The following is a 26,331-nucleotide window of genomic DNA, read 5'->3' as shown; positions in this document are numbered from 1 at the left end:
AAACGGCAGAGAGCCTGCATCTGAGGCCAGATTTTCCTTCATGGAGGCTGCAGTCACTAGCCACAGGGGACAGAAGACATCCTATTCCACAACCAAGTCTCTTAAGATATGGCAGGGTGATGGCTTTCTCTCAGTCTGACCTTCGCCAGAAGGAACCGGGAGAAAAGAGGAGAGTTTCCAGAGTGAGCTCTCTTTCTTCGCCCCAGAATAAAGACGCTAGAGCTCTCAGGACCTTCCCTCTAAGTATGTATTTGTGAGGGACTGTAAGAGAAGAGCTACACATCGATAAACTGGATGACCCAAAGGAAATGGACAAATTCTTAAAGCCATACAACTTTCTAAGACTGAATCATGAAGAAAGAAAATCCAAATAGACCCATCACTAGTAAGGAGATTGAAACTGTAACCAAAACCTCCCCTAACACAAAAGTCCAGGACCAGACAGCTTCCCTGGTAAATCCTAACAAACATTTAGTGATTTGATACCTGTCTTTCTCAAACTACGCCAAAATGGAAGAGGAGGGAAGACTTCCTAACTGATTTGTCAAGGCCAATATCACCCCGATACCAAAACCAGACAAAGGTGACACACAAAAAGAATATTACAGGCCGATATCTCTGAGGAACATAGATGCAAAAAACCTCAGCAAAATATGAGCAAACTGAATATAACAATACACTGAAGAGATCATACACCACAAACAAGTGGGATTTATCCAGGCATGCAAAAATGGTTCTATTCAATGTTAGATATGACTGAGCAATTCCTCCACTCCTGGATATTTATCAGAAGAAAACAAAACATTAACTATAAAAGATACATGCACACCAATGTTCACTGCAGCATTATCTACAGTAGTGAAGATATGGAAACAAACTAGGTGGCCATCAGTGGAAACACAGATAAACGGTGTGTGTGGCGGGGTGGGGGTGGGGGGTAATGTGAATGTATAAATCCGAGTGGGATGGAATATTACACCGCTATACAAAGGATGAAATCTTGCCATTTGCAACAACATGGATGAAACTTGAGTTGTTATTCCAAGTGAAATGTCAGATGGAGAAAGACAAGTACCGTGTGATTTCAGTCACCGGTGAAATAGGAAAGCAAGCAAAGGAAATGAGAAAATAAATGAACAAACCAAAGGATAAGAGATCAAGAAGAGAGAGTAACGGTTACAGAGCGGGTGGGGACGGGTATAGGGGTGAGCAGTACAGTGACAGATGGAAACTAAACTTTTGGTGGTGAGCAGCTGTAGTGGAAGTATAGTGCTGTATGAAGCTTGTATAATGTTATAAATCAATGTTATCGCAATAAAAAATTTTAAAAAAATTTTATCTTGCTTGGAGTCACTGTTAATCTTTCTATCATCTCCGAGATCCACATAGGCCTTCCTGCCATTCCTCCCTCTGGCTTGGCACCTTCCCAGTAGGATGGCATGGACATTCTGGGTACAGTTACCAGCCACACAAAGGTTCACTTCGCTGGATTTGCTGTTTATCTAACCTGTGGTTCCCAACATTAAAGGCTTTCTCCAGTCTTGAGTAAAATAAGAAAAATAACAACATGGTGATTTTCATGAAGTTTAGTTGAGTGAAGCTAATGGATGAAATCAAAATATGCTATTTGCATGGTGATCCAGAGATCAAATTGCCAACATCCACTGGATCATGGAAAAAGCAAGAGAGTTCAAGAAAAACATCTATTTCTGCTTTATTGACTATGCCAAAGCCTTTGACTGTATGGATCACAATAAACTGTGGAAAATTCTTAAAGAGATGGGAATACCAGACCACCTGATCTGCCTCTTGAGAAATCTGTATGCAGGTCAGGAAGCAACAGTTAGAACTGGACATGGAACAACAGACTGGTTCCAAATAGGAAAAGGAGTACGTCAAGGCTGTATATTGTCACCCTGTTTATTTAACTTATATGCAGAGTACATCATGAGAAACGCTGGGCTGGAAGAAGCACAAGCTGGCATCAAGATTGCTGGGAGAAATATCAATAACCTCAGATATGCAGATGACACCACCCTTATGGCAGAAAGTGAAGAGGAACTAAAAAGCCTCTTGATGAAAGTGAAAGTGGAGAGTGAAAAAGTTGGCTTAAAGCTCAACATTCAGAAAACGAAGATCATGGCATCTGGTCCCATAACTTCATGGGAAATAGATGGGGAAACAGTGGAAACGGTGTCAGACTTTATTTTTCTGGGCTCCAAAATCACTGCAGATGGTAACTGCAGCCAAGAAATTAAAAGACACTTATTCCTTGGAAGGAAAGTTATGACCAACCTAGATAGCATATTCAAAAGCAGAGACATTACTTTGACAACAAAGGTTCATCTAGTCAAGGCTATGGTTCTTCCTGTGGTCATGTATGGATGTGAGAGTTGGACTGTGAAGAAGGCTGAGCACTGAAGAATTGATGCTTTTGAACTGTGGTGTTGGAGAAGACTCTTGAGAGTCCCTTGGACTGCAAGGAGATCCAACCAGTCCATTCTGAAGGAGATCAGCCCTGGGATTTCTTTGGAAGGAATGATGCTAAAGCTGAAACTCCAGTACTTTGGCCTCCTCATGTGAAGAGTTGACTCATTGGAAAAGACTCTGATGCTGGGAGGGATTGGGGGCAAGAGGAGAAGGGGACGACAGAGGATGAGATGGCTGGATGGCATCACTGACTCGATGGACATGAGTCTGAGTGAACTTCGGGAGTTGGTGATGGACAGGGAGGCCTGGCGTGCTGCAATTCATGGGGTCACAAAGAGTCGGACACGACTGAGCGACTGATCTGATCTGATCTGATGGTGATCCCTTTCAAAACTAGCTCCTGACTCTCCATGAGTTTAAACAATGTTGTAATCGGTTATCATGGTCTCAGAATGTTTTAGCCGATTTTCTTGGGTGAAAAGATTAAGTAGGTACACTGACCACCTATGAAGAGTCCTTTGGCTGCTTGGCCTCTAGGAAAATCTGCCATCCCCAGAGAAGGCCTTCCTGGGCCTCAGCTGACAACACAGGTAAGAATACGTGAAGACTTGTGCTCTGAGCTCCAGGTCACAACCATCCATTCAATAAGCCAGAGAGATGGTGGGGCGGGCACGGAGGTGTTTCACTGCACGAGTCACCGCTTGGACACCCTCCTTTGCCCCTTGGGTGGGGCGCCAGCTCAGCAGATGCACAGTAGGAGCCAGAGGGCCAGGTCAGTGTCTAGTCCCAGTATCATCTGGTTAGGAGACTGAGCTCTGGAAGGATAAGACCCCACCCCTGCAGACAGTGGTCTGCAAGGGAAAACGAGTGCTCTTCCTAAGAGACTGTGGTGGGCGGCGGTGAGGCTGCCAGATGGAGAATGCATGTCAGGGTCAGCAGGAGGAGGAGTGAGGCCCGGACACGCACCAGCAGCCAGCGTGGGGTCGGGGCTGCTTGTGGCTCGACCATTCTCCTGCTGAGAAGGAAAACTGAACCACTGGGGTTTTTCTCAGAACAGAACTGACACCCAGCCTGCTGAGGAAAGAGCCAAGCAGGAGGGGTGGGAAGGCCAGAGTGCTGCAGGGGTTTCACCCTGTGGGTTGGCTCCAGCACCTTTTGAAAGTACTGCCCCCTCCCTGGTCCCGTCGGGGGCGGGGTGACCATGCGCCCAGCTGGTTCACATCTATGAGCACAGAACCAAAACCAGAAGCCAGGAGTTTCAATGCGCAGTCCCTACTTCACTGCTCAAACAGTCCCTTATTATAGAGAGAGCAGCAACAGCAGGTGAGAAGAGGATCTGGGGCTGAAGGAAGCCTGATTCAGACCCTGAAGTCCCGCTCACATTCCTCTGTTCTGCAGGACCTTCCTTAGCCCAGAGGCCAGGGAAACAGCCTTGAGGAAGCCTCTGGAAGGCATGGCAATGGTGTCTCATCTCCAGCAGCTCCCTCCTCCTTCCGGGAAGCCGGGACACTGAATCTGGGAAGCAGAGGAGCGGGCAGGTGGGGAGGAGGCTTCGCTGGGTCCTGCAGCCTCCTGCCCCTGTTCCCTACCACCCAGACGCCTGCGTCGCTCTCCTGGTCTGGAACAATGCCACAACTCTGAGTAGCAAGTACATATTTGTACTTTGTTTTGTGAGACCCCCAGGCTTGGGGGTGTGATGCCAGGCAGGCTGTGGGGGGATTACTTTGGGGCCCCATTTAAAAGCCCATGTCCCACTCCACCTCCTTGGCCCGAGAGGACATACCCTGAACTCTAACTCAGCAGGCTGGGAAGGGCCCGGGTCTGTGTCTCTCCAAGCCCCTCATGTCAAGTCAGGGCCACCCCAAGTGCAGAGCCCAGTCCCCAGAAGCACAGGCCTGCTGCTGGGTATGAGGACTCGGCTTGCTCCCCCTTTGCTTTCTCAAGAATCACTGGCTACCAAGTGCTTCTGGATCCCCAGGCCGAAGGACCTGATAACAATAAAAAACAGTCATAGGAAAGTAGACTGTGAGCTGGAACAGCTGCTGAGGTAAGGCCATCTCGGCCGCAGGCAGCCAACTCCGCAGAGGGTGCCCTGCTCTGGTCACTTGCCCCGGAGCCCACACCGGTGCCAGTGTCCTGAGGCAGTCTGAAACAGAGGGAAAATGAAACCCCAAAGGCACCACCCAACCCACAACCATACACATCAGGTGGCGAAGTGCAAACTGCCCGTCTTCTCCTCCCGTGGAAACAAAACCAATATGAACAGCAAGACAGGCCTGCTGGCTCCTGGGCCAGGCGGGGGCCTTTCTTTTGCCTTCTCAGTGCCTGCAACCATCTTAACTGCAGAGACAGCTCTCAATGAAAAATCACACTGATCTGGGTTTACATTCATTACTGTAAACTGAGAGGGGAAAGCGACTCTGTTAGAAAATGTTTCCACTAAAGCCGGATGCTTGGCTCACTCGGGACTCGCCTGCCTGCGTGTGTCTGTAAAGAGTTATATTTAGCTGCTGACATTCCGTCCAGTCCAGCGAGCGGGCCTGGGGCCGCGCGGGCGCACAGAGGCTCCACTGCGAGCCGCCTCGCAGGTTCCAAGACTCCGGGCTAAATATAAACAGCAGCGCAGGCCCTCCAGTGAGAAGGCTGCACATCCGCCCTTGGAGACCACGCCTGCGTGCTGGTGAGCAGGGCCTATCCCTGGAAGAAGGCCTCCCATCATAGCACGTTTTCAACATTGCTTTGGTTCCTTAAGCAAGTTTTACGGAATTTAAGAGCAGGGGGAGAAGGTCCATGTCAGTGATATTTTCCAGACACACTGTAGAGGGTTCTGATGAGAACATAGGCAGCTGAAGCTCTGGTTAAAGCTGGCCTGTTGTTACTCTGGCTCAACTAAATGGTTATCCAAAGAGACCCTTACAAATCAAGTATGAAGAGAACCAACCAAGCATCATGGAGTTCCAAATAAATCTGACTGTGATGGTCCAAGTGTCAACTTGAGAGTGTTTGTGTGTGTGTGTGCTAAGTTGCTTCAGTTGTGTCTGACTCTTTGCGACCCTATGAACTACAGCCCCCAAGGTTCCTCTGTCCATGGGATTCTCCAGCCAAGAATACTGGAGTGGGTTGCCATTCCCTTCTCCAGGGGATCTTCCCAACCCAGGGACAGAACCTGTATTCCTTAAGTCTCCTGCACTGGGAGGCGGGTTCTTTACCAATAGTGCCACCTGTGATTAGTGTTCAATCGTGGACTTTAACTGCACTGTCCTCTTTAATGTGTGTGGGGGGGGGGGGTGGGGTGTGGGCAGCGCTCATCCAGTCAGTCAGGAGGCACCAACAAATCAAAAATGCCCGTCTCCCAGGCAGGAGGGCACCCTCAACCCTCCTGGTCTCCAGCCTACAGACCTTCCCTGCAGAGTTTCAACTCACCAGCCTCCATAATTACACGAGACAGTTCTTAACAGTAAATCTCTGTATGTGTATAGAACATACATATGTAAAGGAAATGCATTCTGTTCTAGACACACACACACACACACACACACACACACACACACACACACACACAACCTGTTTGCTGCATTTCTCTGGGGGACCCTGACTTACACCCTGGACACAGAGCATCTTGTCTTGAATCTCAGATTTATTGGGAACAGCACATGTACCCCAGTGACTCTAGACAGAGCCTCAGCACTATCACATCCTGCTCCAGGGCTCTGCTAAGCAGCAAGACGTCAGTGAGGCGCTGCTGACGCCAATTCAGATTGCTATTTCCTTTAACTCATCTCCAGGCCAACGCCATAGAAGATTCCTGACCACAGCTCCCACTAACCAGGCCAGGTCACAGCAGATGAAGTCTATCAAGCGGTAACCTGGACAGTGTCTGAAGAGCTAATGCCCTGGAGGGAGCCCTCCCCTCACCCTCCCTTCTCAGGCAGAGGTGTTCACACAGTCCAGGGAGCCCTTCCAGGGTCACAGTGGAAGGAGTCCCATCACTAAAGGAAGCTGAGGGGGGCAACCTGGCAAGGGGGAGGAGGAATGGCTGGGTCCAATATGTCCTTCAGCATCAAACCACCCGGTAAACCGGAGCCTGGGGGGTCAGCCTAGAAGGGCAGAGGAAGGGGGGCACAGCCAGGGTCGGGGTGGAGGTGCTGGGGTAGGGAGGAGGGGTCTGTGCACACTGGTTTTAATGCCGCTGGACCTGAGGTGGAAGAACGCATTCTATTTCTTCTCTAACACCAGTGTATGAAAACCATTTCCTACTGATGGCATCTGAGACATACATATAATAAACAAATTATTATGAAGCAATTTGATTTTTCTTATATTAACAAAGAGTGAAACATTCAATCTACTTATACTTTAAGTTCAGACCAGATTATACATTCAATAAATACAGCCAATGCAAAAAAAATAAATATTTTTAATTTTACATTAAAGCTAGCTGTAAGGAGACAGAAACAGGGCAGTATGAGAGAAAAATCTAGAGTTTAGAGACAGGGGCACAGTCAGGACAAAATATATAAAGTTTACTATATAAAGGCACATAAAAATAGAAAAAGGGAGAAAGTGCAAAACTATAAAAAAAAAAAAGTAGATAGAAGAGGAAATGGAATACAGATCGGAATACAGATCAATAGTCGGCATGAGAGATTGCTGAAACATCTGCAGGGGTGGCCTCGGTCTGATTTTTTTAACTGGTCTTCACCTGCTCCACTAGGAACAGGAAAATCACACATGCCTGTCTAGAGAGGAAATTCTTCCCTGGGAAGTCACATCAAAGACACTATCATTCTGGGACAAAAATCGAGTAAAGCCATGGTCATCTTCACTTGTTTTGCTAACAATTTCAATCTAACAAAACAAGGACTCCAGCCCTGGCTGACTTGCAGAGTATTTCATGTCAAAAGCTGCTCTGAAGGAATGACTTTAGCATTACGTGTTTTATTTTAGTTAAAAAAAAAAATACACTATAAGGACCCATGAAATCATTTATTCTAATAAATAACTTCACTTTTAAAAAAGAGGTGAGGGGCTGCCTGACAGACATAACCGGGTGTGGTGCTGTGATGGTGTGTCTGTGGCCAAGTGTTCACCAAACCCTTCAGAACCGTACACCACAAAGAGTGAACTTTGTAGTTCATAAACACTGAAAAGTACAGGGACTTCCCTGGTTGCTCCAGTGGTTAAGAATCCACCTTGCGATGCCTGGGGCACGGGTTTGATCATGAGATCCCATGTGCCACAGAACTAGGCCCATGCGCTCCAAATGGAGAGCCCACGTGCTGCAATCAAAGAGCTGCGTGACACGGTGAAGACCCGGCATGCCGCAGCTCAGACCCAATGCAGGCAAACATATACACACATACATACACACATATCATACAAGATGTCCTGGGAACCAGGATGGAATGCAGACTCTGACGAATGAAACTAACTGTATTACGAGTGAAATAACCTCACTTAAGCGGGAGGGGAAGAAAGGAATTGACAGAAATAACTTTGGAAAATATGTTCTGACTGGATATAACAAGGCTACTAAGAGAAGAACGTTGCACAAACACTGCACTCGAGTTGATAAAGTTACGTCTTACGGCACTATAGGTGAGCGACTCTGAAATACTTTACACATATACCTGGGTTGAGCAAATAAAAACTGTAAGGGCCACCATCAATAATGAGAGCCAAATTCCTCACTGTCAGAAAAAAAAAAAAAAGAAGTTATGAATATGCAAGGGGGAAGCCAGAAATAGCTCTGTAGCGCTAGATCAGTCAGAGGCACTAATACAAACTAATGTTTATTTCATATACACAAGTACAGAAATAAATACAAATGTGTGTGCATACATGGTTCACTATAAACACACACACTTCCTAGCCCTGTCCTCCAAGAGCCTAGAAGTCCTGACACCTCCATAACAAAGAACACACTCAGTACTCAGATCCTGATTTCTAAATACCATTCCCCGGTGAAGGGAACTAGAACTCCTTGGAGAAATGGCTAATTCTGAGGCTGGGGTGGGAAAAATATTACAAGATAAGCCTGGAACATCTTGTAGTGCCAGAAAGTGAGGAAGTGTTAAAACAAACAAACAAAAACATCAAAGGACCAGAAGCCAAATTGAAAGAGCTTCCAAAGACTAAAGCTGGAAGATCTGAGCACAAAAAATAAATGACAGACTGTGTTACAACACAAAGAATAAAATAAATATCCATGAGTCCATATGATATGCATATGCTAATGAATACGCAAATGGATGGGACAGAGAGAACTTTCTTTATGGAAGAATCCCAATTAATAATGTAGAATGAATGAGGGAAACAGAAAACCATCTTTAGAATAACAGAGTAATAGCTGCTTCCGGCAAGATCCATTGATGGTTGCCAAAATTAGTGGGAAAACTTTAAGGAGAAACAGAACATTTGGACAGTTTCAGAATATCTGATCCCCCAAATATTTAATAGCTATTGTGGTGGTTTTACATATGAACACAGATTATCTGATATTCTGCCCTGCAGGAGGTGAAGTCTAACACCCCTCTCCTTGAGGTAGGCTGAATGAACCTCAAACAGTGTTAAGGAGAAATAGTAACTTCACAGGGTAGAAACCCAGAAGCCATCACCTAAACCCAGAGATCCAGGGAGCATTATCAATGACATGTCATGGTGATATTATAAGAAGGGTGCTATACCTCTGTGGTATTCACTCAGCCACCCTCTTAAAATCTATAACACAAGTCTAATCATTAGAAGACATCAGAAAAACTCTGAGGAACATTCTACAAAATATCCAACTGCTACTCTTTTTTTTTTTTTTAATTTTAAAAAGTGATTACAGGTTTTTCTATTACATCCTAGTTTAGGGCTTCCCTGATAGCTCAGCTGGTAAAGAATCTGCCAGCAGTGCAGGAGACTCCGGTTTGATTCCTGGGTCAGGAAGATCCTCTGGAGAAGGGATAGGCTACCCACTCCAGTATTCTCGGGCTCCCCTTGTGGCTCAGCTGGTAAAGATCGGCCTGCAATGTGGGAGACATGGGTTCGAGCCCTGGGTTGGGAAGATCCCCTGGAGAAGGGAAAGGCTACCCAGTCCAGTATTCTGGCCTGGAGAATTCCATGGACTGTATAATTCATGGGGTGCAAAGAGTTGGACATAACTGAGTGACTTTCACTTTTGTTGATACAGAGTTCTATTATTTTTCTGTTGACCAATCATGATACAGTGGTATTAAGTGAGTAATAGTTATATAATCACAATAAGTAAAAGATGTTTATCAGTTTTCACAATCAATGGCCAGACAAAAAATAAAAGATAATTACAACTGCAAGCCATAATGGGAATATGACTAACTTAACAATACAAAATAATTACATACAATTGAGGGAGGGGGCTCAAGCAGAGTGATGTGGTAAGTGGAAGTGTATAAATGCACATGTTTTCATCTACCCAGCCAGTCTATGTCTTTTGGTTGGTGCATTTAATCTCTTTACATTTAATGTAATAAACGATATGTATGATCCCATTACCGTTTTCTTATTTGTTTGGGGTTTATTTTCTGTAGGTCTTTTCCTTCTCTTGGGTTTCCTGCTTAGAGAAGTTACTTTAGCATTTGTTGTAAAGTTGGTTTGGTGGTGCTGGATTCTCTTAACTTTTGCTTGTCTGGAAAGCTTTTGAGTGCTCCATCAAATCTGAAGGAGAGTCTTGCTGGGTAGAGTATTCTTGGTTGAAGGTTCTTCCCTTTCATCACTTTAAATCTTGCCATTCCCTTCTGGCTTGTAGAGTTTCTGTTGAGAAATCAGCTAATAGCCTGTTAGGAGTTACCTTGTATGTTATTTGTCATTTTTTCCTTGTTGCTTTTTAAATATTTTATCTTTTTAAATTTTTGTCAGTTTGATTACCATGTGTCTCAGTGTGTTCCTCCTTGGGTTTATCCTTCTTAGGACTCTTGGTGCTTCCTAGACTTAGTTGACTATTTCCTTTCCCATGTTTGAAAAATTTTCAGCGATTATCTCTTCAAATATTTTCTCAGGTCCAGTCTCTCTTCTCCTTCTGGGACACTTAAAATGTGAATGTTGGTACATTTAATGTTGTCCCAGAGGTCTTTTAGGCTGTTTTTATTTCTTTTCATTCTTTTTTCTACATTCTGTTCTGTGACAGTGACTTACACCATTCCGTCCTCCAGGTCATTTATCCCTTCTTCTGCCTCAGTTATTCCACTATTGATTCCTTCTAGTGTATTATTCATCTCAGTTTGTTCTTTAGTTCTTCTAGGTCTTTGGTAAACATTTCTTGCATCTTCTCAATCTTTGCCTCCATTCTTTTCCTGAGATCCTGAATCATCTTCACTGTCATTATTCTGAATTCTTTTTCTGGAAGGTTGCCTATCTCCACTTAATTTAGTTGATTTTCTGGGGCTGTATCTTGTTCCTTCATCTGGGACATACCTTTCTGCTTTTTCATTGTGATTAACTTTCTGTAATATGGCTGTTGTTTTAGCTGCTGTGAGACTGTGCTTCTTCTGTCTGCCCTCTGATGGATGAGGCGAAGAGGCTTGTGTAAGCTTCTTGATGGGAGGAACTGGCATGGGAAAAACTGGGTCTTGCTCTGGTGGGCGGGGCCTTGCTCAATAAAGCTTTAATCCAATTATCTGCTGATGTGTGGGTTTGCACTCCATCCCTTATAGTTGTTTGGCCTGAGGTGACACAGGTCTGGGGTCTGTGATCACTTTTTAAAATCCAGATGCATATCAGAATTACCTTAAAATATTTTGAAGAATAAAAATGCTCAGGTATTGCTTTTTTCCTCTGGAGCTCATCAGATTTCTAATGAGCAGTCATGTTTAAAAACAACTAGACTATATGACGATCTTTTATCTAGTTTGTTTCACTTTTTCTATTTCATGTTCAGTGTTCCTATTTCATTTAGTTTATGTTCTCCAATTTCTCCATCTCTTCATTTTTTTTTTGGTATTCTTTCTCAATTTTTATCAAGTATAGTATAAAAGCTTTTGTGTATATATATATATATAAATACATATACATATTTTAGAAAATGTATGAATTTTTGCATAACTAAAAAATTATATTTTGATTCTGCTTGTTTGACTTAGTATGAATAGAATGCTAGATTTCTAATTTAAAAATATATATTCAATAAGCAACAAAGGTTTACTGTATGGCACAGGGAACTACAGTCAATATCTTGTAATAACCTGTGATGGAAAATAATTTCAAAAATAATATATGTGTATTTTTTTATATATGTGTATTTTTTTATATATGTGTATGTGTATAACTCAATCACCCTGCTGTGCACCTGAAACACTGCAAGTCAATTATACTTCAATAAAATACACATATTTTTTTAAATCACAAATTAAAAGCAAACTGTATACAAAATAGACAACGACGTCCTACTGCATAGCACATGGAATTACACTCAATATTTTATAATAAGCTACAAGGGAAAAGAATCTGAAAACGAATAGATATATATGTATAACTGAATCACTGTGCTGCACACGTGAAACTAACATTATAAACCAACTATATTAACTTTTTTAAAATAAATTACATGGCATATATACACACTCTTTAAATATTTGATTTTTGTCAAAAATAATTTGTAAAATGAAAAAAATAAAGCAAACTGGAGCTTGGGAAAAAAGCGTTGTTCTCATTCCAGATAAACAATAAAGCAGGAATCTCTGTGTTCTTTTGAAATAATTCATCTCAATAGAGAAGGTTGTCATTTTTCGCTTTTGTAGACCCACAAATTCAGAGAAGGAAATGGCAACCCACTCCAGTATTCTTGCCTGGAGAATCCCGTGGATGGAGGGGCCTGGTGAGCTGCTGTCTATGGGGTCGCACAGAGCCGGACATGACTGAATCGACTTAGCATGCATGCATGCATTGGAGAAGGAAATGGCAACCCACTCTAGTATTCTTGACTGGAGAATCCCATGGACAGAAGAGCCTGATGGGCTGCCATTATGGGGTCACACAGAGTCGGGCTTAGCAGCAGCAGCAGACCCACAAATTACCACGACACCCACACACCCGATTTCCTTCTGTTGTAACGCAGGTCCAGTGTGGTCCCTGAGCCAAGCCACAGGGCGACAGGGGCCCAGCCTCTCCTCCCTCAAACCTCCTTATCACACGGCTGTGATTTCAGAACCCAAGAGGACAATAGGTCTCTAGAAACATTGCTTGTATGTGACAGGGCCCATCTCATGTGGCAAAATTTAACAGGGGAGAGCAATTTAAAACGAGCTGTACACTCTGGATTAGAAATGATGTGCAGGTTCCAAGTCAAACTACAGCCACAATCTAAACAAGAACGTGGTGTGTATACATGACACGAAGTACACCTCTTCACACAGATACACAGGCTGTGCACCATCTCACACACATGCACGCCGACGTCCCCAGGAGCACTCCTGCGTGCTGAGTGCTGGGCGCCCCGGAGGCAGGGCTGTGCTGACCCTCCCTCCCCTGACAGAGAGGCCACTGGGGAAGAGGGTCAGCCACGGCCCCAGACATGTGCTCTCGCCCAGGCTTGTGACTTGCTGAGTCCCAAGGGCTATTCTTCATTTTCTCCCTACTTTCCCGGGACCTGCCCCTAGCTAGTGCTCCCACGGTCACCCCGGCTCCCCATCTCAAGACGTGGGATTCCTGTGGACACAAAGGCCTGTATACTCACATGACATTCTCCTGAACTCATCCATTCTTCATACTTATTCATCTAAAAAGATGCTTATTTTTAATGTAAACACACAGATTTATATTGGCAGCTTCTTCACTTAAAGATATGCTGGAATTTCCACTGAAACTTTTTATTATTCAAAGTTTGCTAGCGCAGGCGTTATGAATATCCCCAGGCAAAAGAGGTCTAATCTTCTCTACAAACATCGTGGAACCACTTTTTAAATACAAGAAAGTCAGATAATTTCTTCTTCTTTACTCTTGAAACTTAAAACTAGACTTCTGGGTTTGTTTTTTTTAAGAAAAAATCAGGACACCAAACTGTACTTTAGATGAAATGTCTTTCCTATATAGAGAAAATAAATGTAAAAACTTGCAGTCTCATCAAAATAAGCCATCAAGGAAGCTTCAATATGAGAAAGTTCCTCTAAATTAGGATTGTAGCCTAAAGAACCAGAAGATTAATGAAATTCTAGGACTCACAGGGAACGGTACCGTTTACATCTGCACAGGATTTTATAACGTACAGGCCACTTGCACACACAGTCTCGGCTGAAATCTGGAAAATCCCTGAAAAGTGGATATTATCTCCTCTCCACAGATAGAGGGCTCAGATATACTGCTGATGTTGTTCAGTCACTAAGATATACCAGCAGACAGGTATAGCTTCAAAACTGAATATATCAGAGATCAAAGTGCAAACCAGGTCTTCTGACTCGCAATTATTTTAAAATAAGTTAAGAAACACAAGGATTTCCCTGATGGTCCAGTGGCTAGGACTCCACACTCCCAATGCAGGGGTCCTAGGTTCCACCCCTGATCAGGGAACTAGATCCCACACGCTACAACTGAGAGCTCGCAGGCCACAGCTAAAAGATGTCATAACAAAGATCCTCCAAGCCAGAACGAAGACCCAGCACAGCCATATAAATACATAATATTAAAAAGGGAGGAAAGGAGGCCATGGTTTCTCATCTGTCCGGGCTGTTATATGTTTGAACAGAAATCTCTGTCAGCCCCTATCAAATGGCCAGTGAAGCCCCTGCCTCTTTCGCCCCAAAAAAAACTAAGGACAGACACTCATCTCCGTGCTGCGCCAGCGCAAGGCCACCCGACGTAAGGAGAACAGCAGAGGGGAAGAGGACACTCTTACTGATTGCTGCTAAGGCGGCTAAGCTCTGCAAATCTGAGGATACTGCTAGGATGAAACTCGGGGTTTGAAAGGGGCCTCTCTGTAATAGTGGAGTCCAAAAGCCTAAGCCTGATGAGGTTCACTTTCGATTTGCCTCTGAATAATTGAGGATCAAACACACTGCAGTAACATAGTTATGGCTTCCCTGGTGGCTCAGTGTTAAAGAACCTGTCTGCCAATGCAGAAGATGCGGGTTCATCCCTTGGTCAGGAAGATCCCCTGGAGAAAGGCATGGCTACTCCCTCCAGTATTCTTGCCTGGGAAATTCCATGGACAGAGGAACTTGGTGGGCTACAGTCCAAGGAGTCACAAAGAGTAGGACAGGTCTTAGCAACTAAACAACAACATGGTAATAGTATCAGCAGCAGCAGCAACAGTTAGCACTGACAGTAAATCTCTACAACCGAATGCTGAGAGCTTATCATTATGCCCAACCTCTGCTAAGCACTTATGCAATTACTCTAGTAATTGTAATTTTACTATATTAATTGGTATAATTTTTGTTACCACTCATGCAGACACTTTGATAGGAGCACGATACATAGTCACTGGGCTGCAAAACAAACCCACAAAGTTATATGTTTTTCTACTATTTTATGGATAAGGATGTTGACTTGGACAGGTCGTAGAGTAGAGCTGAGATTCAAGCTTCATTCTAGCTTATGTTCTTCCTGCTGAACATGAATTCAGAAAGCAAGAGATTGCTCTAGGCTAGAGAGCTAAGAAAGGCTTTATAGAGAAGTATGCTGAGCTGGATACTAGGGAATGAACAGGACTGAACAGGAAGAGGGTGACCTGCTTTGGGGTGGATGGGCCGTGATGATAAAGGGAAACACAGCACATACGGTGACTCAGAAGCCGGTGGTGAAATGCCTTACAGAGCCCAGGACCATGTTCCAGACGGCACAATTCCCTGATAAAACTGAATTAAGTAAATACACTGTAAGGATCAATTCTTCTCTTGATGACATAACCGTAATCTTATAAAAGAAAAGGAAAACGCTACGTTTCTCTAGACTCCCAACTCCTCTATGGAGAGGGCGGGTGTGGACACCCAAGTGCCTCAACTTCATCACCCCAAGCCCAAACCCCGTGAGTCCCCACAAAGGTGGTGTTCCCCACTGGAGCCCAGGGCTACACAGCCCAGCCCCCACAGAGGTGGGGCAGGCAGGAAGACCAGGACAGGGCGTCCCAAGTCGAAGCCTCCAAGTGCCGGTTAAAGCATCTTCCTCAAGGGTTCATGAGAGGCAGAGTCAAAACTGAGCCACTCATGAGGACAGAAGCACCAAATCCTAACAGGTTTTATTTACCCTGCGTTACTCTGCACGTACAAAGTGTACCTGATGAGAACAGCACAGAAAGCAAAATCTGTGAGCTGAAGGGAAAACAACACACATATAAACACAGTCCTGGGGAAAGCTGCCAGCCTGAGGGCGCTGCGGGCGCTGGGGGTAGGGGCTAGCCACACGGCCACCAGGAAGGTGTGTGTTCTGGCTTCTGAGAAGGCCGGATCCCTCAGCCGATGTCATGAGATGTCCTTTAGGCCTCTTCCCTCGTCCCCACTGCCTATGGTAGACAGACGGACAAGGACTCTGAGGGAAATGGAAGGGCGGGCCCAGTGAGGGTTTCACTGTTTTTCCTATGGCCTCATCCTGCACACCTCCCGGAGCTCTGCTAACATGGTGAAGCGCTGCAGAAACCACAGACTCAAGTGTCCCTACAGCCATCTAAATCAAGTCTTCCCTCTGACCTAACCACCGAGTGAGGTAAACTGGCAACGCATGGAGATCATGACCACATGTTTCACAACAACAGTCACCATCTGTAACACGGCCTAACAGAAAATTTGGGCTGGAACAGAGTTAAGGGGAAGAAGAAACAATAAAATAACCCTCCTGGATGTATGCTGGTCCCAAAGCCCGCATACAGTCGTCATCGACTCAGAACACAGGCCCTGTGCCCTTAAGCAGGCCGCTCCACCTGAGGGGACCTTCTGGGGTTTGTAACCCACCCCCCAAGACAGCATATAAAATGTCCATATATATACATGAAAGTACCATGTGGAGGGAAGGGCCCTGAGTTCCACCACCTCTACAGTGTTCACGACTCTGCAACATAAACGACTCTAAAACAGCACCCGGTGAATTAAAGACATGAACACTTGTTCTTACTGAACTGCTGCTTCAGAGATTCATGGCGAAGGGGTTCCACCAGCAGTGGACTTGAAAGCGAGACCGAATGTGATCAGAGTGAAAACTCCACAATCTGATGCGAGATATCAAACAGTAATCGCCAGCCCAACCAAACAGTGGTCCACTGTTTTCTTCCTGGTAAACAAACATAGGAACTCTCAAAATACTAGATCTAGTAAGTAAGGTCACAGCAGATTAAAAAACAAAAAAACCCCAAAAAACCTGAGGTTCTGAAAGACGAATTGTCCTAATCTCTTAGAGTAGAAGAGGGCTTGAAACCAAGGTTGTGTGTGTGTACCAAGTCACTTCAGCCATGTCGACTCTTTGCGACCCCATGACTGTAGCCCGCCAGACTCCTCTGTCCATGGGATTCTCCAGGTAAGAATACCAGAGTGGGTTGCCATACCTTCCTCCAGGGAACCTTCCTGACCCAGGGATCGAACTGGTGTCTTTTGAATCCTGCACTGGTTTCCTGGCTCTAAAAGCTTCTAAACTTTCAGAAGATGAAGACATTACTATGAATTAGGCTTTCAAAACTTTCACTTACATTTGTAATTAACAAACTAATTCAACGAATCCGTGAACAGAAATGTGAATGTGTTGGTGGGAGGGGAAGAGGAATGCTGCTTAAATTACTTTCAAGTGACTTGGATTAAAACCAATATAATTAATATTTCCCCAAGGTCCCCAAATGAATCACATGCAAAGCTGGGAAGCGGGTCCAGAATGCCTGACACCCACACGGGCTCCCTCCTCCACCCAGAAAAGGATCTGGGAGGCAGTGCACAGCATAGCCTGGGGTGGGCTATCCCTCTTGCCTCATCCAGCAAGAATCTGAAAATCTGGGAAGCTCCTTCCCTGTGGAGAGGGGAGAGCTCCTCCACCAAACACTTGTCTAGTGTGGAACAGCAGTAGTTCTCTAAGTTTCAAGTTGCTGGGTCTCGAATCGTTGATGCTCACTGCTCTTCAGATACACCCACCCGCGGACGGGACGACAGCTGTGCAGTAGAGCGCGTCTACAGGACATTTCAGCCCATCCTGCGGCACGAATGCTCAGCAAGGCTCCTTCAGCCCCTTCCCCTAACCCATCAGAACCTCCGTGGGGGCATATGTGCTCCCTCCCCCCAAAAAAGCCAGTATTTTAACTTCATCTTATACTTGAGAAATGGAAACAGAAGCATTACCTTCATAATATAAAAGTTTAGGATGGTGTGTGACTTACGTTTTTCAGGAGGAGGCCAGGCTTCCTGTTTACAGCAGTGGTTTAACTACACTCCAGTGAGACCTCGTGCAGACAAACTAGTTTTTACTGTACCTCTGGGCTCATGGGAAACAAGTAAACAAGTTCAGCTGTAGGCTGAACCCAAGAAGTAATAGGATGGGTGGGCCGCGACCCTGAGGGTCATCATGGAGACTGTGCAGCTGGGCCAACAGGAAGGCAGAGCTGAACCTGAAGTTTCCAGACAATGCCAGGGACCCTGAAAGCCATCCCAGACGACTGCCGCCCAGCACGAGCACATTCTCTCACAAAACGCATCCCAGAGCTGCAGAGATTGCGATCAACCAGACATCAGTTTACAAGGAAAGATAAACAAGCCACAACGAGTAACGGTCACGAGAAACAACAAGCATCAGGTTTAGACTCCAGAGAACTTCAGATATTTGAAGTCTCACATGTAGAATATAAAACAGCTTTGTGTGAAATGTTTAAAAATAAAAAAATGAAAAATGAGCAAGCAAAATAAACTAGATTATGAAAAGAACCAGGTAAATTTTTTGAAATGAATATAATGGGTTAAAAAAAAGCCACTTCATACACTGGTTAAACAGATTATAGACATGGTTGGCAAGAGAAACAGTTGTAAAACAAAATTTAATAAATAACCCAGAGCAGCAACAAGAAAGAAGAACATGAAATTATGACAGAAAGGTTAACAGTCTGGGAAGATGAAAGACTGAATATATCCAATCGGAGTTCTAAAAGGAAAGAATTAAGAAAATAGAAGCTAGGCAGTGTTTGAATTGACCCTCCCTGAGAATTCTCCAGAAAGATATAAACTCACAGATACACAACTTATAACAAATTAACAAGGAGAATAATTAAAAAGAAATGCCTCCCAGACACAGGTAGTAACATTGCAGCATGCCAAAGAAAAGATGAGATCCCTAAAGCAGGTGGAGGAAGACAGGCTGATGACCTGAGAGCAGTTTCACAACAGGAGCAAAGGAAGCCAGACAGCATCAGTATCAGGGAGCCCAGGCTCTGGGTCAAAGCAGCTGTCAACCTAAATTTATGCACCCAATAAATCCATATCTCAAGAACAAAGGAAAAATACATTTTCAGATATGAACAAAACTGAATTCAAGAGACTTCCGCTAAGGGGAATAGGCATGAACTACTCTGGAAGCTTCCTAACTGACTCTCCCTCTCCAGCCTTCTTGAGTGCAATATCAGGCCAACACACCTAAAAATATTCGATCAGATCACTTCCTGCTCCAAACTGCCATAGGAATTTCTAGAACCTACATGACAAGGTCCACATTTTTCAGCCCGGCATTGAAAGCATTTTTCAGTCTCACAGTCTAGTTACTCTGTGACATTCCCTTCCATTGGTGATCTGGCGCCTTGACTTACCAGCTGTGACCAGGACCAGGTGACCAACCTGCCCAAGTGTCAGGTTCAGCACCTGCAAAGTGAGGCCTATAGGGACTGACCGCTGAGATGGACTAAGACTCCCATGAGGTGGCGTGGTCAGCGGTGCCTGGCGCAGCCTGCTAATAACTGGCAGCTGTCCTTAGTTATCATCATGATAACTCACTGGTCTCAGAATACAACACATACATTCCCATCGCCTCTGCTCGTGGCATTTCCTCCACTTTCCTGGCCCCTAACTCCTCCACTCCCGCAAATCTGCACTAAGTCAAGCAAATTACCCCAAAAGGTGCTGTTCTTGAAATGTCCCTCTACCAGGTCAGCCCAGAGTTAAGAGCTCTCACTTCTGTACATGTAAAACACTTACCCGAAGGGCTGCTCTGTTTGTTAACCACCTAAACCATGTACTGCTTCTGGTATGGGCAAACGCTTATGTTAGATGTCCCTGTTTTGCTGATGTGAAAATGCAAGATTGTGAAATAATTATGGATTGGCTGATTAAGCTCTAGCACCCTTGTAGAGATGCTCTAGACGAGAATCAAGGGACCAAATTTTAAAAAAGAAAGAAAGAAAGAAAAGGCAGTTGTCTTAGGTTGTGTGGCATTATTTGTAATCCTCCAGACAGCTGTACTTCATTCTAAAAGACGTCAAAAGTTTCCCTTAGAGAAAGACATCCAAGGAGGAAGTCGTGGCAGGCAGGAAGACGTGATAAGGGAGCTTCAGCTCTCGGCTGACTTCAGGAAACATCTTTCGGAGTCAGTTTCCCAAGGAAGTCAACTTGACCTGGTATTCCTATCACCCAAGACAAAGAAAACTGGCCCCCCAGGGGCTGCCCGACTGGCACAGAGGAAGGGATCCTCTAAACACGGGCTTGTGCCGAACAGGCAGACCAAAGCGGCTACTTGGATGATTTCACTTGTTTGTTCAAAAACGGAGACGCAGGTATTCTCATCAGCGCACTCTCAGTCTTCCCACCAAGCACTTGCTGAGGACACCACAGCTGGCGCCCCGACCCAGAAGCGGTGACAGCAAGTCTCTCAGATGAGTCACAAAGGATGCCTGATCAAACCGAGCTCCAAGGCTGCCCTCCTCCTCGCTCTGCAGCTGGCATGAACTTCGGAGCCAGAAGGAGCCACAATCACAGGCCAACACATTAAACTGTTTTCCCATTTTAAAAGAAAATCCTTACCAACTGTCAAACTTAAAAGCCCGCTATGTTATTGGAGGACCCCCCAAATGAAATTTTTTCCATTATATATAAAAAAATTCCTTATAAAATAACAGCCAGGTAAATAAGGGAAAAGTAGAAAACAATCAGCCATAAGACCTGCCAAAGAAAAACAGAACCCCCATCAACATTTTGATTATCTTTCAGTTTTGATTATCTTTTCAGTTCCTCTAAACATCCCCCCAAGATGTTTTGCGTTGTTGCAATCATAAGGTATATGACTGTGTTGCTTAAATGACTTCACAAGCATTTCTGCATGTTTTCCTTCTTAACATCATATAACCGCATAGAGTGGGTGAGAGAAGATATTTAAAGTAAACCAAGTCGAGAAATACCATCCTCATTCTTCCACAAAAACTACTGAGGTAAAAACCAAGAATCTCCAAAAGTTTCTGGGGTCACGAGAGAGATACATAAAAAATGCTTGGATGCATTGGAAGTGTTTAAGAAATGTTAACTGACTTTTAAGTGACAAAGACAATAATTACTATAGCCATCCCTGGAAAGATACAAAAGAAATTCAATTCAACCTCTGTTCCCAATGAATTTTTAAGAACTTTGAGAAGATAAATTGCATTTATACCCAACACCAAAAGCGTAACGTAATTCGGTGGGCAGTCATCCTGGCTTAAGGAGCCTTATTCCTGTCTGCGCCCCTAGCTCAAAGGACATATTACAGACACACAGTCAATGTCTGTTGTACAGACTACAAGCTCTGCTGTTTAGAAACAGGAAGGATCACTGTGAGCTGAGTGAAGCTGGGCAAAGCAGACAACACACACATGGCAGGGCTTGATGTGGGCAATATTCTGCAGAAAGAAAGCTGAATCACAGAAGCCTTGGGATACTCTGAAAATGAAAGATGGTATAAGAAAAAGAATGGACTTCCTCGTAGTTCAGTCTGTAAAGAATCTGCCTGCAATGCAGGAGACCCGGGTTCAATTTGGGGGTTGGGAAGATCCCCTAAAGAAGGAAATGGCAATCCACTCCAGTATTCTTACCTGGAGAATCCCATGGACAGGGAAGCCTGGCAGGCTACAGTCCATGGGGTCGCAAGAGTTGGACATGACTTAGCGACTAAAACCTCTACCAATCTATTAACAAGTTTTATGTTTCTACATAACTAGCTTTGAAATCTCAGCTGTTCATATTAACTACTCATAGGAATATAATACATAACACATAGTTGTTGTTTTGTCCCTAAATTGTGTCCAACCCTTTTGCGATTCCATGGATTGCAGCCTGCTGGAGTCCTCTGTCCATGGGATTTCCCAGGCAAGAATACTGGAGTGGGTTGTCATTTCCTTCTCCAGGGGATCTTCCAGACCCAGGGATTCTTTACCCCCTGAGCCACCAGGGAAACCCTGCAACACATAGTAAATACTCCTTAAAGACAAACACCAACACAAAGTACAACAGCATCCCTAGACATCAGAAACAAAGGTCAGTTCTCAGAAGGCTTTCTGTGTGTCAGGACATGTTGGAAAGATGCAGTAAATTAAGGCTTTAGAACTCCATATAGAGAACCACAGTGGATACTGTCCTTGCTAAACTGGGTGTAAAAGAATGTGCTTACCAAAACTTTCTTTCAGGAATGCTTTAGAATCCACTGAAGCTATCTGTATATATTATGAGGATCCAGAAAGTAGATACAAGAGATGTGAAATCTGCGCTCAGCCCTAACAGCATCACATTCACCACCTGATCACAAACACGTTTTGAGAAGGGTCCAACTTCACGACGAGGGTATCGTTCAGCAGACTCCATACCTCCTGACTTCATCCACACACAAACTTCTCTTTGTTTTACCACACTTGTGCTTGTGAAAAAATGCAAAGAATTTGTGGGGAAGGAATTTGCTAATATTACATCTCTAACAGCTGCTGGCTCGATGGTACTAAATCCACAGCCTCTATAGTCACATTATATGGCCATCTCAAAAAGTGGGTGTTAAGATACATCAGGTTTCTTTCAAAAGAAATGATTTAAGCCTACCCTGTGAGGCTGCTTAAGAGAAAGTTTCCCAGAGCTTGGGGTGGCATGTGTGATCTGTCTGTCTAGATGTAACACTGCAATTACTTATGATTAAGTATCTCTAATAGCTTCCCACTCAGTTTCCCCAGACTGAAGCACTCAGAACAAATGCCTTCAACAGGCCCTCTGGGAATGAACAGCTGGTCTGAAGCAGTGCATGCTTCAGGGCAGGTGGTCCTTGTTTTTCTGAACACACATATGCACACACATGTCTGATAACAATTATACCAGATACAATTAATTCAAGAGACTGAAGACAACATGCAAGAAGAGGTCATTTTAAAATGTTTCAGAAGTCCAAACAAATGCAAATGGAAAATTTAGAACTTATTTCAAAAATTTCCTGAAATCATGATTTTCAGATTTTGCTAAACTTTAACAAATTGTCTTACCCCAGGAATACAAACTGTAACTCTCTTACCTCTAATGAAGCATCTCTCTAAGACATTAGAAGATTTGGAAATCCAATGGCAATTACCACATAATCATTCAAAAAAGACATGTGGCATAACATTTGCAAAGAGGAGTTGCACCTGTCACCAACTCAACAAAAGAATACTTTATCTGCAAACCGCACAGCATTGAACATTATAAAATTTGGTTAAAATGATCCATAACAAGAACTCCACTGTCAAATGGAACAATTTAAGTAACAACAACAACAACAAAAAAGGATTAACACAAATGGTTGATGATTTCCAAACTGACACGCGAGGGATGTCACCCTGAGCAAGTTACTAAATCTCTCTGTACTCAAAATGATACGAACAACCTCTTAAGAGTTGTTATCAATGTAAAATGAATACATATTAAATTTTTATAACAGAGGTTGGCAAAGGGTAACTAATAAAGAATGTATTATATCAGGAACCAGATTTTTTAAATGAGATCACTCAAAAATAATAGCAATTAAGAAGAGTAATCATAAAAATAAAAGAGATGCAGCTGTGATGCCCTGTGAACGAATAATTTTCAAGGTGTTACTGTATAGTTACAGCATAAACAAAATAACAGAAAAGAGCTCCCTATTAAAATGACAGCCACATCCCTTCAGAGCATATTAATACATCCTACCACTTCTACTCTTTGTCATTCATCCTACTATGCAAAATCTGATTAGTCCTCCTATGCTCCACAGGTCAATTCCAATCTTTAACATCAAGGAAATCACAAACGTGCGTTTCCAGGAAACCAAAATAAGAAGTTAGTAAAAATAAGTTTACTGGGATTTCCCTGGTGGTCCAGTGGTTAAGGGTCCTCACTCCCAATGCAGAGGGTACAGGTTCCATTCCTGGTCTGGGGACTAAGATTCCCCCATGAGGCATGGCTCGGCCAGAAAAAAATTTTTTTGTTTAATTAAAATAAAAAAAAAAAAAAACGAAGCTGATGTGAAGGCCTTAGCATCCACTAGTTTTACTAACAAACCAACTTGAAACTCATTCCTGAACTAAATTGCCAAATGTTTCTGCAGTAAAAACTGCAAACTTTCATGTGAACAGATCTTTTCAACAATGGCGAGTTGTTCCAGTCTGTGAATAGGACAGTGTCCGTGTGACCAACAAAGCGGGGAGGGGACATTCCTGACACCCTTGTCCCCTGGCTAGCCTTTGATCATTCATCTCTCCCAAACACACGTTTATGGAACCCGCTTTCAGGCGCAGTATAGGGACACGTATTCCCTGAACTCAGCCCTCACCACAGAGTCCTGCTCCCCGGCTTCTTCCGGGACCCTCACTGTTCTCCCCACCCCTGAGGACCACTCCCCTCACTGAGCCTTCAACACAGGAGGCTTTGTTTTCCTAGTGCGCCCACCTCACCCCCAACAGTCACTTGGGGCCTTGATGTGTACACTCTGAAAACACCATGGGATGACGATGGCAAGTAAGCAGACAAGAAAGTGACCCGGAGAACTGGGAAGTCCTGCGGATGTCCCAGGCAAGCCGGCGCGGCGCCCGGGACCGGGTCTGCGTGTCCCCTGCTCCTCAGTATGCTTTCCGGACACTGCGTTGAGGACTACGTGGGACCGCGGTCTCGAGAGCCCAGCGCACGCCCACAGCCCCCAGCGTGTGGTCCCGCCGTTCCGCTGCCCAGGGCCTCCAGCCGGGGCGGGGGTCGGGGGACAGACCAACGACCGGCCCGGGCGGCCCCCGCGCCACTCCTGGGCGGGAGGGAGGCAGGGCTCGGGGCCGGCGGGACAAAGGGGGCCGGGGACCAGTCGGCTTTGTTCGCAAAGGGACCGAGGTCGGGGCCACGGGACCCGGCCCGGACCCCGCACCCCGGGACGCCCTACACCCAAACCTCCAGATCAGATCTGGACTCCCGACTCCGGGGCCCCGGGCCCCCGGGACTCCCCTACACTCCCGACCTCCACACCTTCCGATCGCTTCCCCGACCCGTCGCGCCTATCCCAACCCCAGACCCGCACCCCCAGCCCAGGACCCGCATCCCTGGGACCCGGAATCTCCAGGACCGCTCCCCGCTCAGCCCAAACGCCGGGACCCCCGCATCCCTGACCCCGAACCTGAGCCGGACCCCCTCACCCCCGAGACCCTTCCCTGACGCTCTCGGCAGCCCTGAGCCCCGGGCCCCCGCGCCACCAGACCCGCTCCCCGCGCCTGGTTCCCTCGGGCCGCGTCTGGCGGAGGCCTGCGGACTCACCCCGCACGAGCAACAGCAGCAGGACCAGCGAGGGCCTTCGCCTCAGCGCCATGTCGAGCGCAGCTGAGGGGCCGCGGGCCCGCTCCCCGCGCACGCGCCCTGCCCGCGGTCCTGCGCCCGCCCCGGTCACCATAGCGACCACGGCGGCGAGCCGTCGCCATGGTGCATGGGACGCCCGAGTCTGGTTGCTATGGAGGCAGGGATGCTCTGGACCGGGCCCCTGGTGCGAAGAATTTGGTGCGAAGAGGTGAAGGAGCGCGTTCAAGAGTGGGCGGGTTAATTCCCACATTTATAAAACGAATCCGTCACTACAGATCTGGAAAGGAATGCTCCATTAAAATTTGAGAAATGAAGTTCTTCTTATTTCACAAATAAGACTGGAGCCCAGTTGTCCTAGAAGCATTTTTGCCTGTGCCTTTTTTGGAAAGAAAAGTTAAAGTCGTGTCCACTCTTTGTGACCTTTCCTCCTCTGTCCATGGACTTCTCCAGGCATTCCCCTCTCCAGGGGATCTTCCTGACACAGGGATCGAATCCAGGTCTCCTTCATGCAAGCAGATTCTTTGCCATATGAGCCCCTTGGGGCCTGATTCTAAATGTGATGAGAGGGGAAAGTGCTGAAATGTATATAAAACACAAGGAAGACATGCATTATATAGTATATAAAAGTGATATATTTCTAATATAAAAGTTTGTTAGATCAAAAGCATGGCGGTATATTTATTGATCTGTTAGTTCAATAAGCATGACAGTTTATTGCGCAGAAAAGCAAGATAATTCTTTGCTCTTATTTCTGAATATTGAGAAATGGTAAGGTTAGGGAGAAAAAACAGAGAAGAATTTTATAAGGACAAGCACACAAGATGAAGAGAAGGATTATATGTACTGGAAATTGACCCAAGGATGCAGGAGATGTTGGGTGTCATTTAATACTGTGGGAAATAATTGAAATAACTTATTTTACATTCAACATAGTACATCTCTAATGCTCCAGGAAACAACAAACTCAAAACAAAATTCTTAGTATGGTTATTAGTAAAATAATGCAGAGTTTCCAACAACTAATATGTTTTTAAATGTTTAACTTAGGAACGTCACTTTTCACACAGTCATCCTAGTTTTTAAAGTATTAATATTTTAGTATTTTAGTTTTTACAAAGTAGAACAATGTGTCTATAAGTATGCATATACATATATAATTTACATATGTACTAAATTATGGATGTCAAGAAACATGAAATAGATTGAAGTT

The 26,331-nt window shown here is 44.9% G+C and overlaps 1 protein-coding gene across 2 annotated transcripts in view; it reads right to left on the bottom strand.

Moving 5' to 3' along the window:
• The window catches only part of JAM3 (junctional adhesion molecule 3), a 30,251-nt gene extending 5,044 nt beyond the window's left edge, over positions 1-25,207 (bottom strand). For both annotated transcript variants that reach the window (XM_055581187.1, XM_055581188.1), the window contains exon 1: positions 25,083-25,207. In XM_055581187.1, the coding sequence (XP_055437162.1) occupies positions 25,083-25,134 (52 nt within the window). In that variant the 5' untranslated portion in view covers positions 25,135-25,207. The remainder of the gene's footprint in view (positions 1-25,082) is intronic.
• Positions 25,208-26,331: the final 1,124 nt, after the last annotated feature.

Source organism: Bubalus kerabau, chromosome 5 (genome assembly GCF_029407905.1).
Source record: "Bubalus kerabau isolate K-KA32 ecotype Philippines breed swamp buffalo chromosome 5, PCC_UOA_SB_1v2, whole genome shotgun sequence".
Lineage (NCBI taxonomy): Eukaryota > Metazoa > Chordata > Mammalia > Artiodactyla > Bovidae > Bubalus > Bubalus kerabau.
The sequence above is the reverse complement of the archived record's forward strand: the minus strand, read 5'-3'. Positions and strand labels throughout refer to the sequence as shown.